The sequence below is a fragment of the Dendropsophus ebraccatus genome, chromosome 10 (assembly GCF_027789765.1).
Source record: "Dendropsophus ebraccatus isolate aDenEbr1 chromosome 10, aDenEbr1.pat, whole genome shotgun sequence".
NCBI classification, from domain to species: domain Eukaryota; kingdom Metazoa; phylum Chordata; class Amphibia; order Anura; family Hylidae; genus Dendropsophus; species Dendropsophus ebraccatus.
The window spans coordinates 39,297,715-39,315,210 of record NC_091463.1 but is presented as its reverse complement, the minus strand read 5'-3'; the positions used below and the strand labels follow the sequence as shown (position 1 = coordinate 39,315,210).

At 40.2% G+C, this 17,496-nt stretch overlaps 1 protein-coding gene across 2 annotated transcripts in view; it reads right to left on the bottom strand.

Moving 5' to 3' along the window:
- Nucleotides 1–3,284: 3,284 nt before the first annotated feature.
- Nucleotides 3,285–17,496, bottom strand: part of EDA (ectodysplasin A) — an 84,473-nt gene continuing 70,261 nt past the window's right edge. The window contains exons 4-8 of one of the 2 annotated variants that reach the window (XM_069985838.1): nt 15,673–15,861; nt 15,287–15,321; nt 10,191–10,242; nt 7,884–8,014; nt 3,285–3,883 (exon numbers count right to left, since the gene is read on the bottom strand). In XM_069985838.1, coding sequence (XP_069841939.1) covers nt 3,632–3,883; nt 7,884–8,014; nt 10,191–10,242; nt 15,287–15,321; nt 15,673–15,861 — 659 coding nt within the window. In that variant the 3' untranslated portion in view covers nt 3,285–3,631. The remainder of the gene's footprint in view (nt 3,884–7,883; nt 8,015–10,190; nt 10,243–15,286; nt 15,322–15,672; nt 15,862–17,496) is intronic. The other variant, XM_069985839.1, reaches the window with a different exon arrangement.

Sequence of the window (17,496 nt, the reverse complement as noted above, 5' to 3'; positions counted from 1 at the left end):
ACCTGAATTGTTTCACTTTATTTAGCATAAACGTTGTGATGTTGGAACTTATCCAAGTGAACCTGAGATGGTTTTTCGTGACATGTTTTACTTAAGTTGTACATTTTAGCCGAAACATTCAACCTTCTACTGTGAATAGATCCAAATTATCAAATATTATCTTAATTCTCTGCTTGATAAAAAAAAAAGTGATGCCACACAATTCTCTTAAAATAATTTGTCTACTTTATAACAGTATCATTACCCTGTCTGTAATACTAATACATGACTCCTCCCCCATCCCTTCCAGCTGACTATCAATCAAGCCCATAGGGATGGCAGAGGGGGCAGGGAGGCGTTTCAGCCTACTAAATTTCAGGAGCTTGGGACAGCCTCTTCTAATACTTTACTTCCATAACTTAATAAAAATGCTCTGGTACAAAGACAGATATATGAAAGGTACCAGGTGTCAGCAGTTTGGAACATGATTTGGAGCTGATAGATTCACTTTATAAAAAAAACAAAAAACAAAAAAAAAACAGTTTAAAGTAACAAATAAATCCAAAATACATTTACAAGTTCATATTGTAGAATCTGATAATTACATTTGGAAGGCTGGTTACTATTTCATGTTTGTCCTGTATAAACCAAGTACGCTATGGTATTCCTGAACATGCTTGCAAAGTCTGCAGCTGCACGTACATTGTGTAGGTGAAGGAAAAGAGTGCTCACCGTTAGGCTGCATTCACTACCTTCTCCCTCTACCGTCTCTCCTGCCGTATGGGAACGTTACAGCATGTTAGGTTCTTCTCTTTAATGACCAGCCTTTGGGGCTTAACGATTTCTTTTTGTTTTTTATTGTTGCAATTAAAAAGTCATAACTTTATTCTGAGAGATCTGTTTTTTATGGATGGTGTTTTATTTGGTCAGCTCACCTGCTCCTCTCCTCCAGACAGTGCACATGGAAACCTGGAACAGAGTCTGCAAAAAAGTCCAGCACCTTGAATGGAGTAAAACTCACAACTTCTTTAATTTCATCAAGGTAATACAGAACAAACAAACAAAAAAAAAAAAACATCTGGTTGACACATTTCGGCATAACTTGTGTATAAAGGGAGAAAGTCCCTGTTTATGGGGCGTACACCTTCACACAATGGTCGTATGACCTTAATTAAAATAAATCATGTTTATTTTAATTTTGTGAGTTGTACTCCATTCAGGGTGCTGGACTATGTGTTTCCTATTAGGCGCCTTATGTTTCATTGTTAATCTTTATCTTTGCCTGTAAAGGATGTTATGTCACATACTCATGCATATGCACATGCATAAGAAATTACGGTGTACTCTGCAATGTGAACAATGCAGTTAGACTGCAGCTGTCTTGATGGGCTATGGACAGTTACATCTACTTAACAAATAAAATAAAAAATAAACATAAAAAAAATCAGGCAATGGTCATCCAAGCAATGGTTTACACTCAAAAATGGGCTAAGTTTGTACATACCACCTGACAGAAACAATCTTTTGCTGCACACTGTACTTCCATTACAATGAATATGTAGACACCACAATGTTCCATATAGTTTAAAGCATTATGCACAAGGATTAACGTTTGTACCCGAGTACCTTAGGGCTGCCGCCCTGTAATGAGAGGAATCCAGGAACTTTGACTATTAGTCAATACAAATGAGATTTATTCCAAGTACCAAGGAGTAAATATCGTTTGTATTGACTAATAGTCGAAGTTTGTGGATTCCTTTCATTACAGTGATCCAGAAAATAGAGGACTTCGGCCTTAAAGTACTCAAGTACAGGTGAATCTAACGCCAGTTTATTCTCACTACATTTCATGGTATGTTGGACTAGTACGATTTGTTTAGATCCTTTAGTGAGAAATCATCGCCTGGAGGCACACAGTGCGGTTTTTGCTATTTTTTCGTATTCAATTTTTGGCATCACTTAAATGAAAGCTTACTGGAACTAGTAACCTAATTCATCAGTCAGACATTACATTTTTCGTTATCTGGCACACATCTCAACAGGATATGTGAAGCCGATAACAATGAATGTTAATGGCCGCATGAACGATACAGCGATTATTTGTGTGGCCGGCCGCACAATTTATCATCCTTTATAAAAGGCACTGCAATGTGAGGAATGTGAGGAAGTGGAGCGGATAGGATGTAAAGTCCATATTATCCATTTGAATATATATATATATATATATATATATATATATATATATATATATATATATTATTTTTTTTTTTTTTTTAAGAAATAACTTGTTCATAAAGATAAAAAAAAGCTTTATTCTGCTTTACCTTATTGTTGAATGCAGGAAAATAACAAAATACTCTCTTTTTAAGATTTTGCCTCTATATAAATTAACATGGCAGAGACAGTACTTACAGTGGGAAAAAACAAAAACTATAATTGTGTATGTGGGGCACAGTCTGTTCAGGATCAATACACACAGCAGATCAATGTACACATAGATGCATACTGCTGAAAAAAATACTGCAAGGTATAAAACATTCCCTGTGGCACTGACAGGTAACGGGTACATGTATAGGAAACAATAGGACAAATTTATCAGGTCAGACGCAGCATTTTAATAAAGCTTTCATTATTGTTTTATTGCAAAGATTTCTGAGAGTGCTCTATTAGAGGTTTAAGAAAATCCATGCACAGACTGGATTTTCAGTTACAGAAATTTTGGCAATAAATCTGACACTTGTAACCATACCCTAAGAGCCATGTCAGGGCATTTCAGTTGTACCATCTTGCTTAAAAAAAATAAAAAAATAAAATTATATATGTATATTTGCAATAAAAAAAAACAAAAAAACAGTTGAGCATTAAGAGTTCATAGAAAATAGAAATTTCATTCTCAGAATGTTTCTCTTCTTTGTTATGTGCTTTATGCACATACTGTGTTCTAAAGAAAGCAGCATGCTGTAGCTGGGACATATACTCCTCACAATTGTGTGTAGTCCTGTGTTGCACATAGTTTTCTCAATAGCCTTCTAGACCTGCAACAAAAACTATGTAAACCGTTTCTGGGATTTAGAAAGATATTTAAAAAGTTCTCTATCGACAAATGATAGATATAGAAATAATTTCACCTTTAACTAAAATTACATTCTTTTTTTCACTTTCTACAATCTGGCAGGAATCTACAGTCATAAAGCTGAAGTCCAAAGTATTGATCAAAATTGGACAGAATTTGATCCACTGTATTTTGCATTTATAAAATGATTTCTGTTGTGTATATATTATTTATTACGACATAATGCGGGAAAAACTGTTTGTATTTCACTTTATCAATACAATTGTTCACCAGCGTAGATGACCCCTTGCATGGAAAGTGGCTGGATAGTGCAACAAGAATCCCGACAGTACTGGCAACTTGGTCCTGTGCCACACTGTGTCCTGTGCATTATTGTCCATAGTCTTCTGAGCAATGCAATATCCAGTGCCGTTCTCAGCATTAATCAACCACTTGTTTCTTCATGTCCTCCAATGCACCCAACCAATCACAGACTTTCATTGCAAAAAAACAAAAACTGTGACTTCTGTTAATTGGGCTAGTAACACTTTGTGGGCCTTAAAAGTTTTTTTTTTTTTTGGTCTTTTTTAAAAATATAGTTTATGAGCCAGGGAATTCCCCTAAACGTATGGCTCCAAAGAATGTCGTATGTTTGCTCATGTTGATGGAGATATCTGCATGGACCATCTTTACAGCAATCTTCTGTTTGGCTTTTAAAAGGCAAACTCCCGCAGTGTAGCAAGTATTAAAGTTGGTTTTGCCCGGTTCGATGCTTCGTGTACATTGTAGAAATGGCTTCTCATCAATCATCACAGCATAGCTTGCAATATCTGTAAAGTTGATATAGTAAACCTGTGAGAGGAAAGTGCCTAAAGTCAGTTTAAAACATACTATCTGTTTCATTAAATGCAATATTGGAACCAAAAATGCAAACTAAGAAAACATTTGGAATGCCAATTCTTTTCAATCCCATAAGGACACAGTTGATATTGGCCTTGTGGATACAGCAAATTTTAGTTTTTTAATTTTTTTTTTAACCGCCTCACATTTTAAGGGCCATAACTGTTTTAGTAAGTCCCCAACCGGACTTCTATAAGCAATCATTAGATTGCCTCTATTGATTAATGCTATGTTATTGTGTAGCAGTGATCAGTGAGATTGGTGCTCTGCAGATATTAGGAGAAGGTCGGACGGCACAGAGGCCTTCGGCAAGTCACACTGCAAGGTCAGTCATTGATGTTGAGAGTTGGCTGCTAATAGCAGCCAGTCCTCACAGTCGCGAGCTCGATTTATAGTTTTATAGTAACATTGCTTTTGATCAGTGCACCAGCTAGTGATAATCTTTGATTAACAGTGTTCGAAAATAAGTGTTTTACTGTGAATATATCACTGGAAAGCATGATAGAGGATGATGAGTTTATGTAGGATATAAATGTATGTGAATTACACTTTCAGGCTATGTTCACACTACGTATATTTTTGTAAAACTACGGTCGTTGTTGCATATTGCAAAAACGGCCGTGATTAATATGAAAATATACGTTGCCGCCTATGGAATCCCGGCCGGAGAGTATACACCTGGTATACACTCCGGCTGGGATCCCTAGCGGCGCCGTGAGAAACTGACATGTCAGTTAGTGGCCACAGAAAACCCTGTCAGTGCACACTGTGGAGCGATCGGCTCCGGCCACATGCTCCATAGTGTGCAGTAGAGAGTTCTGATGCAAGCATGCACGGATGTGCCCGCATCAGGACTAAGCGGCGCTAAAGATCATCCGGCCGGTACTGCAGTACTGGCCGGCATGACCTTTTCTGAGACCGGCCGTTCCATGACCTGGGTCACGGAACGGCCGGTCTCTTACGAGGTCTGAACATGGCCTCTGATTGTATAGTTGCCCCGAGATGGAAGTGTATCCTTAGGGTATATACACAATGAGCAAAATCAGCAGAGCTCTCCGGCGCGGAATCCCGCCTGCCTCAGTCAAACAGTGTGTCTATGGGAGGGCCCACGCACCTCCGCTCTACGCTCAAAGAATCCGTCGATTTTGCTCAGTGTGAACCCTTACCCTGCATATGCATGAGTTTATTGGACAGTAATTGATTTCAATGTGTGGACACAGGAAAGAATGCTGTGATCACTGCTAACTAATTTTGGGGGGCACTACTGTGAGTAGTAAGTCAGAGGAAGAAACACTGTTGTGACTAGTTAAGAAGGAATTGCTGCCTTTCTTTGAGGAGAGGGCAGATAATGCTTTGCTTGGTGATTGTGGGGTAAAATTGGATTTATTGTTAATGAGAAGCACACTTCTATTGTGTCTATGGTGAAAAATCTAGAATTTGCCTAGAAGGCTTTAGACATGTACATCTGGCAGTGACCACAACGGTTCATACCCATCCTTCCTTATCCTACCTCTCTTGCAGATCAACTGAAATACATGCCAAAATAAAATACACTATAATAATAGCTTCTTTTGCTAGAATGTCAGGCTAAAATAATCTTTACAAGCTTATTCATTTTAATATATATACTGTTAATTACGTATAACATTGAAAGTTGGAAAGTAGTGCATGTAAAATATTGCTTGGCAAGCAAAAATTGCAATCTAAACATTTATTCTAAAATTACATTAGAGAAAGGCAAGTATCTCCTTATTCAACGTACTAAGCTGCTAGTTTACTAACATGGATACAGACAGTGATGAAGAGCCATAAAAGAGCTGTACAGACATCTGTTTCAATCATGCTGGATTATCCATATAAGACACAGATAATAGGCTCTATGATGTACGGCTTGCAGAGTATAAACACACATTGTTACAATTTTCTAAATAGGCTTATACACCCTCCACGGCACATGAAAATGTTCACCCCTTGTTGGATGAAGAAGAAAAAAAGAAAGGTTGGTAATAGCCTACGGAGTTAAAATATTTTACCATATTTATTATTCTTAGAAACACTAAAAAGAAGATACTCATACATAAGGTTTAGTTATATTAGTTTTTCTTAGAATACATTTTATTATTTTTATTAATTTAATTTAAAATGATTTTAATAACTCTTAATTTAACCCCTTCATGACCAAGCCCATTGGTGCCCGGTAGTCTGGGTCAAATTAGTGGAATTTTCCTCCTCGCCTTCTAAAAACCATAGTGCTTTTATTTTTCCACCTACAGGGCTGGTTGGGGTGTTATTTTTTGCGCCGTAATCTCTACTTTTTATTAGTATCATATCGGTGTAAAAGAAAATTTTTATAAGCTTTTTATTTTTTCCCCTAATATAGAATAAAAAAAATAAATAAATCAGCAATCCCGGTGTTTTGTTTTCTGTTTACGCCATTCATCGTGCGGGAACAAGAAAGTTATATTTTAATAGATCGGATATTTCCACACATTACGATGTATAATATGTTTAATTTATTTATTTTACATACTGTATTTAGATTTTTATAATGGGCAAGGAGGTATTTTAAACTTTTATGGGGGGTTATAAGAGTTTTTTTTAAATACTTTAAAACTTTTTTTTATTACACTTATTTTACAGGAAAACATGCAATCAATAGATTGCATATACTGATCTGTGCTATGCCATAGCATAGCACAGATCAGTGTTATTGGCGATCTGTGCATAGAGCCTGCCTGAGGTAAGTGACTTACCCCTGCCCGTCCGTACAATCGATCGGGAACCCCGCAGTCAGTGACAGGGAGTTGTCCTTTCACTGACTACCTTAAACGCCATCGTCCGGGATGCGCCCCGGCACGGGTGTGTGTGTAACAGGTTCCCTTTAATGACAGGCAGCTGCAGGATTGCAGCTGCCTGTCATTACCGCCGGATCCCGGGACACTGATGTGTGCGGGGCCGCTCTCACATCAAACCCCTCTGACTGTCAGGAATGTATACATACACTCCTGCTGCACGGGGTATATGCAGCAGAAACGTATATATACAGATTGCTAATGTGAAGGGGTTAATAATTATCTGGCACCAGTTGATTTAAAAACTTTTTTCACCGGACCCCTTAAAACAATCAACCGCATAGTTAATAATTTGAAGCATCATCCAGACCCTCGGGTATATTTAAAAAAAATAAATAAATAAGTTTTTATCAGTAAGTACTCAGCTGCTGTATGTCCTGCAGAATGTGTTTTGTTTCTTCTAGTCTGACACAGTGCTCTCTGCTGCCACCCCTGTTCATGTCAGGAACTGTCCAGAGTTGGAGAGGTTTTCTATGGGGATTTGTTCTGGCTCATGACAGAGGTGGCAGCAAATAGCACCGTCTCAGACTGAAAAGAACGCATTACTTCCTGCAGGACATACAGCAGTTGGTAAGAACTGGAAGGCTCTACAGTAACTTACAAATCTGTGTAATTTTCTGACACCAGATGATTTAAAAGCTTTTTTTTTGTAGTGGCCCTTTAAAGTAACATGAACAGAAAAAGCTTATGGATTTATTGTTTAGTATTCACAGGGTTACGTTAATGTTAGACATCTATATACTGAGGATGGGGGTTCCTCAACCCCTGTCCCAATTGGCCACTGCACTCTACTGGCAGAGATTGAACTGAGATGTTGCTGAAATTATGGAAACGTGATGTGTCCTGTTTCTGTAACTCCCATGAAAGGAAAAAAAAAAAAAAGATCATTGAAACACAGTAGCATGGTAAGTTCAAAGTTCGAAGTGCCCAGAAGCTGGGGCCCAGTCTTACTAGGTGGATAATATTGGTGTATCCTGAAAATATTCCATAAATGTCTAAGATGAGAATTACATTTTATAGCTGGCTGGCAAATTACAAATGCAAAGATCACTTTACAGTAAGGTGATTATAATAGGAGCTAGGCCCAAGACCGTACTCACTTCTACCTGACTATAGATGAGGTAGGTACCATCCACAAGCACCTCCAGTTCACCACTGCGAGTGTGCAGCCTGAAAACCTTCTGGTTAATGGTAATCCGGGACCAGTCATGGAGAATTCCACCTGAAAGATCTCAGTGTGAGAGAATGGTAGTCACTCAGTACATGTCAGTAGTAACAGAGTATCAAAATATTGTTTATCAGTATACATTACAGACAAGACCTTGTAAATAAACATACACTGTCTCTATGCTTCTACAGTTGGGATGTTTTATATTTATGAGGTTCTTACAATGCTTATGTTATGGAGTGTGTTTCTTTTATTTTTATAGCTGAAGTTCTATTGTACTGGACATTATCTGGTAACATACAGTTTATCAGTTTTAACATGGCAAATATTTGATTTCTTTGTAATATATTGGCCTACTCTGCTGATAGATTCCCTTTAGAATGAATGTGTACAAACTAGGGCTGTTACCATAAGCGTAATAGTACCTGCAAGTGTGAAAGGTCAAAGAACTAGGTTTCTTTATCCCTCAGTGCACAGATACGGTCGCCGGCTCCAATTACCACACCTTCTCATGAATACTGAGCCACCCCTCTGCAGTAGCCTTGAGTTAAGTCACTAAAGATAGAGCGCTCATTATTCATAAGGAGACGTGGTAAAAGGAGTGAGAATACTGATAATTTTTATTTTTATATAATTAAAACTGATACAAATGGCACACCAGAGCGCCATATTAAAGGTACCCCAGTGTTTAACCCCTTCAGGACCAGGCTAATTTTCGTTTTTGCGTTTTCATTTTTCCCTCCTTGTGCTTAAATGGCCATGGCACTTGCATTTTTACACCTACAGACCCGCATGAGCCCTTATTTTTTGCGTCACTAATTGTACTTTGCAATGACAGGCTGAACTTTTGCATAAAATATGCTGCGAAACCAAGTTCCTCAAGTCGTTACGATTACAACGATATGTAACATGTATAACTTTTATATTATCTGATGGCCTGTAAAAAATTCAAACCATTGTTACCGAATATATGTTCCTTAAAATCACTCCATTCCCAGGCTTATAACGCTTTTATCCTTTAGTCTATGGGGCTGTTTGAGGTGTCATTTTTTGCGCCATGATGTGTTCTTTTTATCGGTACCTTGATTGCGCATATGCGACTTTTTGATCGCTTTTTATTACAATTTTTCTGGATTTGATGTGACCAAAAATGCGCAATTTTGCACTTTGGGATTTTTTTGCGCTGACGCCGTTTACCGTGCGAGATCAGGAATGTGATTAATTACGCACACACGAGATCAGGAATGTGGGGTCATTACGCACGCAGCGATACCAAACATGTTTGTTTATTTATTTATTTTTATTTATAACATGGGAAAAGGGGGGTGATTCAAACTTTTATTAGGGGAGGGGGCTTTTTACTAATAACGAAACTTTTTTTTTTTTTTTTACACACATAAACTAGAAGCCCCCCTGGGGGACTTCTAGTATATACACTTTGATCACTCATTGATCCATGCTATATATACGAGGTCCCCGTTCTCAGCATCAGGTGGTCCAAGTGGAAAGATTCCCTAAAATCAGACACATATTCCGTATCCAGTGAATGGGAATTAAAGAGGATGTACCACCAGGTACATCCTTTTTAATCTGAACCCACGGATCGAACGGCGCCATCACGGGGAAGCCGGTGTTGCGGTCCGTTTTTCAGAGCGCGGCCCGGTTCCCGTGCACGGCGCCGGTCTATGCACCGGAGTCGGACGGTGCTCAAGCACTGGAGGTAGGCCGGCCCGCCCCCAGTGGGAGGGAAGTCCCTCCCCTGTATGACGTGGCTCCATTCATTCTAAGGGAGCCGCGTCATACAGGGGAGGGAATTCCCTCCCACTGGGGGCGGGCCGGCCTACCTCCAGTGCTTGAGCACCGTCCGGCTCCAGTGCATAGACCGGCGCCGTGGACGGGAACCGGGCCGCGCTCCGAAAAACGGACCGGTCGGTTCCGGTGCATAGAACGGCGCTGTGCACGGGAACCACGAAAAATCGGACCACGGCACCGGCTTCACCGTGACTGCGCCGTTTGATCCGTGGGTTCTGATTAAAGAGGATGTACCTGGTGATACATCCTCTTTAAGTGTTAAGTGTTAGTGTTAAGTGCTCAGTCTGGAATATCTCTAGCGCTATCAAAAATGGTAGCTGGGTGGGGGGATGCCAAAATAAGGGATAGTCACCTGGACATAAATCCTCACAGGCATGCTAGGGCAGAAACAACTAATACATCTAAGAAAATAAAATAGGGTTCTTACCATTTTTGACTTGTATTGCTGTGTCTTGACCATGCAGGTGAACTGCAGCAGACTGAAAAAAAAAATTACAAACTTAAAGCAACTTTAGGAATTAAATGCTCAGAACTAGCATTTTGACATAAAAAAGTAGCAATATATGGTGCACTGCGTCAAAAGTTTCGATGACTATTAGAGATGAGTCTGATTCGGAAATCGGCTCAGATTTCTTTTTTCTTGCTTTCTAAAATGGCAGCCGCCATTCTAGAAAGCAGGAAGTGTTCCGGGCGGGAAAAGCGCTTTCCTATGATGCCCGGAACACATCCAATCAGCAGGGATCTTGTACTAGCTCACCCCCTGTGTGACATCGGTATTGCTTTAAAAGGCGCAGTCACATGACCGCACCACGCAGTGTGTAGAGGGAGAGAGGTGAAGCAAGCTGCTGTTGTGTACTACAGAATACTGAGAAGATACTGTGGGAAAGGAAAGATTAGAAAAGCGGAGAGGAGAAACATCTAGTGATTGAGAGAGAAATATAGAGAGGGCGAAAGATAGATAGATTAGGCATTGGACAGAAAAGGGTGCACGGAACCAAAACATGCAGTACAGATATACAAGTCCTATACTTCTGATAGTGTGTATATCACATCTGTCTTATCCTGAGAGACAAAAATACCTGGTTCAGGTGTATAGCATTGCATCTTAAAAAAAAGTGCTATATACCCAATTTCTATACTTGGACCCTTCTGATTGAAAGTGTGTATATCACATCTGTCTTATAATGCTGTACACCTGAACCAGGTATTTAAAGCGTAACTGTCATGTTTTTTTTTTATTGCAGAAATCAGTAGTATAAGCGATTTTAAGAAACTCCGTAATAGGTTTCATCAGCCAAAATAGCCTCCTTCTGTACTCAAGAAGCAATCTCCCAGCCTCCCCCCCCCCCGACTTCTTATCTGTGCATTATCAGGCAAACACGTCTTCATTACAGAGAAGCCAGTGAAGACGGGCACTGCTCTCTCCATTGTAAGCCTATGAAGGGGGGAGGGGCTGAGGGAGATGAGGGAGCAGGAAGAGGTGACATGAAGGTCAGCTGTTTGTAAACTCTCTGGGCACCTAAAACGCTACATTCAGGTGTCAGAAAGGTCAGTGCTTATCTATGAACTTACTGAGAGACGATTGCATGGTGTTGTGCTTTGCAGAAATCCTCCGTGCTCAGTCACTCCTAACAGCCCCTCCCCTCTCCATAGCCACATAATGGACAGAGAAATCCTGCTTCATTTGATGTGAGGGGGGAGGCTGGGAGATAGCTTTTTCAGTACAGAAGGAAACTCTTTTAGTATGTACAAGCGATTTTACAAGCGTTTTATGTAAAACCTATTACAGAGTTTCTTAAAATCGCTTGTACTGTTGATATTTAATGTTTTCAGAAAAATGACCCTGAAATGACAGTTACGCTTTAAGTCTCTCAGGATAAGACAGATGTGATATACACACTTCCAGAAGGGTCCAAGTATAGAAATTGGGTATATAGCACCTTTATATAGCATCTTTTTTTAAGATACAATGCTATACACCTGAACCAGGTATTTTAGTCTCTCAGGATATCTTTAAAAAAAAGTGCTATATACCCAATTGTTGACTACTGTTGCTCCTGCCTGGCCTCCATGTTGGCTACTGCTGATCTTGCCTAGCCTCCATGTTGGCTACTGCTGATCCTGCCTGGCCTCCATGTTGGCTACTGCTGCTCCTGCCTGACCTCCATGTTGACTACTGCTGCTCCTGTACTGGCCTCAAATGACTATTGCTGGACCTCCGCTGGCCTTCAATGACTACTGCGGCTCCTTTACTGCATTTGTGACCTTTTTCCTGCATAGACCCTGTAATGGTGAATTTCCTGCATAGACCCTGTAATGGTGAGTATTGAAGTCTAAAAAAAAATGACTTTGAGATATCGAAAAGATAATGATGTTACTGACATGTAGAGCCCTAAGGTAAACCAAAAACACTACCCCCGTATCATATACATGCTTTAAACTATGAAATCTGAAAAAATCCGAAAGTCTGGTCGGACCGAACTTTTGGAAAGTTCGCTCATCTCTGAGAGATGCCAGGGTCAGCGATGCAAATCATAGCACAAATTCAGGCCTGTTATTTCTATAAGTTCAAGGTATGTTGACTTTTTTAAAGAGGCATGAAGCCATATACAAAAATAGTGAAAACTTTACCATGCTGTTGTTTCTGCAGAGTGAAAAGACTATGCCTACAGAAAATACCATGTATGACGAGATTACAGGTTTTAATTTGCAGATGTTGTGCCTTTAAACAGGTTTGGACTTTAGGAAATTAAGCTAAGAGAAGTGGAAATGTCATTTACATCTACATTAGTGTTGCAGTCAACGAGAGTACTGTACGTATGGTGCAAGTCCATTGAGAACGAACGCTGCAAATCGGGCAGCAGCAGTAATGTGTATGTACAGCATGCTTGACAAAGACCCCTTTGTGGGTAGAACCCTAGCCATGTATTGTTTGGATGTTGTCACATGTCACCTGAATTTAACCCCAACGGAGTTAGTGGTTTTTGTGACATTGCATTCATATCCCTTGGATGAACTTGATGGACTTTAAAGGAGAAGTCCGGCCAAAACTATATTTTTTATATGTTATTGCTTATGGAAAGTTAGACAAATTTCTAATGTACATTAATTATGGGAAATGCACATATAGGGCTATTTCCCTTAATTTAGTAGATCAGGGAGACTTCAGATTCTCTAAAAAAACGTGACGTCACAAACCGGGGGTGTTATTACAATGGAGTGTCCAGCAGGGGCGCACTATATATATTGAAGTCAATGAGTACCATTGACTTCTATATATAGTGCACCACTGCTGGACACTCCATTGGAATTACAATGGATGTGTATGTTAATGTAGTATACAGTGTTTTTGATTGAATACATTTATGGAATACGTCGGGGAGCAAGTGTCCTTGCTCCCCAAAGTATTCCATAAATGTAATCAATCAGTACATCACAGTAAGCCCGCCGAACCGCCGCCGCCCTCCGCCACACACTGCACTCAACTACTACTCTCATCACCTGGCTCATAGCATGAGCAGGTGATGGGAGGTAGTAGCTGGGTTATATGGCTGAGATCTCCGCCGCTGATGCTGCCACGCAGGGGAGCCGCTCATCACTGTGCAGCAGCTATGACCCCCTCCGCTCCCCCCTCCTGCTTCTTCCAAGTCCGGGCAGAAGCTACTACATATATAACCCAGCTACTACCTCCCATCACCTGCTCATGCTATGAGCCAGGTGATGAGAGTAGTAGTTGAGTGCAGTCCGTGGCGGAGGGCGGCGGCGGTTCGGCAGGCTTACTGTGATGTACTGATTGATTACAATTATGGAATACTTTGGGGAGCAAGGACACTTGCTCCCCAAAGTATTCCATTGTTGTATTCAATCAAAAACACTGTATATTACATTTACACACACATCCATTGTAATTCCAATGGAGTGTCCAGCAGGGGCGCACTATATATAAAAGTCAATGAGTACCATTGACTTCTATATATAGTGCGCCCCTGCTGGACACTCCATTGGAATTACACCCCCTGGTTCGTGACGTCACTTTTTTTTTTTTTTTTTTTTAAGAATCTGAAGTCTCCCTGATCTACTAAATTAGGGGAAATAGCCCTATATGTGCACTTCCCATAATTCATGTACATTTGAAATTTGCCTAACTTTCCATAAGTAATAACATATTAAAAAATAGTTTTGGCCGGACTTCTCCTTTAATGTCTTTTTTCAATTGTACTAAGTATGTAACTATATTACTAATCAGACCATATGGTTTTTTTTCTGTTGGACTTTTTATATTTTTTAATTTTTTAATTTTACAACATATGCTACCCTCTGGCAGACAGGGGTAAGGCGTAATGTCACAGGAGGCTTGGCTGGATCCCCCAATCCCCTGAGTGATTCACCATCTTTGACCAGCCAGAAGCAGCTGCTGCAACTTCGCTGTGCAAAACTCTGCAGTGAAATTAGGGCTATGTTCACACATGGAGTTTCATTGCAGTACTGCAACATATTCAAAAAAGTTATGCAGTAGCACAATTTAATGATGCTAAACGGCACAGAGGATCAGAGCAGACACTGCCAATCCCACATGGAGAAAAACGAGGCATTGACTGTAAATTCCATGTAACATAATATCGGATAAAGTCCTTATTGTGGGGCTCAACTTCAAAGATAAAAGATGCTTGATCATAATATGTGCGTGAGGATGAAAAGAAGAAGAAATTAAAATTAAATTTAAAAAATTTCTTTACTGTATTCCAATATCAGCGTTACAGGTAGTAAGTGTACTGTGGGGGTGGGACTGCAATAAAATGATCAAGTACTGCAAATAATTCAGTAACACAATGAAACTGCAATGTGTGAACACAGCCTAGATGTTCTGCAACAGATTTGGGCAGGGAATGAGCAGGGTGGAGGACTGTGATGAACAGCTGAGGGAAAGCATTGCATTCTGGAACCTGTAGTACTGTATACAACTGTTCAACCAGGAAGTGCAGAAACACAATACAGAACAAACCCTCCCCAAAACAAATGGATTTTTTGGTAGTTTCAAAACTGGGATAGATAGGTAAGTAATGCTATATGCTTCTGCAGAAGTTTCACCCCCCCCCCCCCCTATACCTGGAGTTCCCAGAAAAAAGTCTTGACCAGAATGTGCACTCCCAGGCCCTCCTCTCACCTGTAGTGGCCAATCAGGAGACTATTACACCTATGACTATTTCTAGTGGGCCCACAACAACTGAGAGGAGGGACTAAAACACACTCTCGATATATAGAGCTCATGGCACCTAACAAGTAAATCCTGCCAGCTGGGCACTTGCAGCAGCTAGGAGCTTAAACAGTGTACTTCTTAGTCATGCATGCTCAATGAGTGAAACCACCTAAACCACCCAGTATAGGTCTTGAAAGCTCAAAACTGCTGACAAGTCAGCTTTAAAGTAAAGATGAAGGAGCTGCACATCGAAATAACATGAATGAGATTTTTTTTTTTTTTACTAAACTATGACCAATGAGCAGCCTAAAAGGCCAGTACCTAACCTGTATTTCTCTGGGATTGGTCCTGTCTCCAGGCCCTGCTGGATGAAGTGGATAAAAAAAAGAATGTATTACAGGCAGAACACAAACTTACACATCATTCCAAAGAAACACCTTATAATTAGAGATGAGCGAACCTCGAGCATGCTCGAGTCCATCTGAACCCGATTGTTCGGCATTTGATTAGCGGTGGCTGCTGAAGTTACATAAAGCTCTAAGGTTGTCTGGAAAACATAAATACAGCCAATGACTATATCCATGTTTTCCACGTAGCCTTAGGGCTTTATCCAACTTCAGCAGCCACCGCTAATCAAATGCCGAACGTTCGGGTTCGGATGGACCCGAGCATGCTCATGGTTCGCTCATCTCTACTTATAATGCTATTTTACCAGAAGGTCCTTGATTTCCAGGTGGTCCTTGAGGTCCTGGGGGCCCAGGGGGTCCGGGAGGGCCCATAGCATTTGATCCTGGTATACCAGGAATGCCTGGGATTCCAGGTGGTCCTGGAGGTCCTGGTGGCCCTTGAGGACCTACAGGGCCAAGAGGTCCTTGAGGCCCCGGAGGTCCAACCTTTTTCCCTGAAAAAATAAAAAATGCATTTATTCTGTGATGGAAGCATAAAATATTATAATTATACACATAACGGGGGAGATTTATGAAATGGTTAAATATACAGCTGGTGTAAACTGCCCACAGCAACCAATCACAGCTCCTTTTATATTTTAACAGAGCGAAAAGCTGAGCTGTGATTGGTTGCTATGGGCAGTTTCCACCAGGTGTATATTTACACCCTTTCATAAATCTCTCCCATCCTGTTTACACAAGGTAATGTGCAACCTACCAATGACTGTCTAAGAATTTCACTGTTTTAGTAAATCTGTGCCATTTAGTTTTCCCACAGCTATGTTTGTATGTGTCAAAATAATAAAACCCTCTAAAATAACCCCATTTTGAAAACTACAATCCTTAAGCAATTCAGTGAGAGATGTAGTGAGTAGTTCAACCCCACATTTTCTTTTGCTGGCATTAATGTAAATGAGGGGTTACAAAAATGTGAAAATAAAAATGTGTTCGTTTAAAGTATTTGCTTTGTTTAAAGTCATGTGATTCTTTATCCTGTGATTCCAGGTTTTCTATTGAAGAATTGGGGGGGCACCAATATGCATACAGACATGCCATTTTGTCTGGTGCTTTTACAGCCAACTATACAAGTCTATCAGGGGAAAAATGACAACATTTCTGTGAAAAATGTTAAACGCAGAGCCCGTTGCGATCTTACAAAACTACAAACACAATGTAAAAGCGCTATAGCAAAAAAGGTCATGTGACTTTTTGCATTTTTTTGTCCAGCCTACAACATCGCTATCTTGGATCATTTACTCTAGTACTGTATGGGCTTCTCCCTGCTCTATTTAGTTTCCAATTTTAACTATTCACTCCAGTTTCACTCCTCCTGTGCATATACTGCTTTCAAAAACAACACAAAACCCTTCAAAGTGCCCTGGATGAAACAGCACCCCTACATGTTGTGCCACTTAAGGTGGTCACCTTGGCAAACAACACTAACACTTCCTCTTATTTATTTTCATCATCTGATTTAACAGAAACCATGGTCTCAATGCTTCTTTCGATTGCTCATCCTATTATGTTAGCAACACCTCAATTAGGGCCCTATTCCACAGGACGATTATCGTTCAGATTATTGTTTAGTCGTTCAAATGTAAGCGATAATCGTTCAGTTGAATAGCAGCTAATGATTAACAACCGAACGAGGAATCGTCGACCTGAACCTATTTTTATCTTGGCTCGTTCGCATTATATAAGACGTCGTTCGGTCGTTCGCAGTAGTGACGAACACAATAGCGACGACCGTAGGAACAATCATAAGTAATGATTATCATTTTATGTAAATGGGTGAACGATTTCAGGTCTTTCCAATAGCGGTCGTTTGGATCGTTTGGGCCCTTAGCCTCTGTTCCAGGCTGTCACTACTCACCAAACTTTTGCTCCTCTGTTAAACATGTTAAATATTCCCATTGCTGGAGGGGGTAAAAAACAAAACAAAACACAACTTGATCCATCCTGCACTAACTACAGACCTATACTGCTCTTCCAGTCTTCTTTTTACCTCTCAGACAGCATGTTTAGAGTATCCTATGTTCCTATTGAACAAACTTAAAGGGGTATTCCAGGGAAAATCAATAATTTAGCAA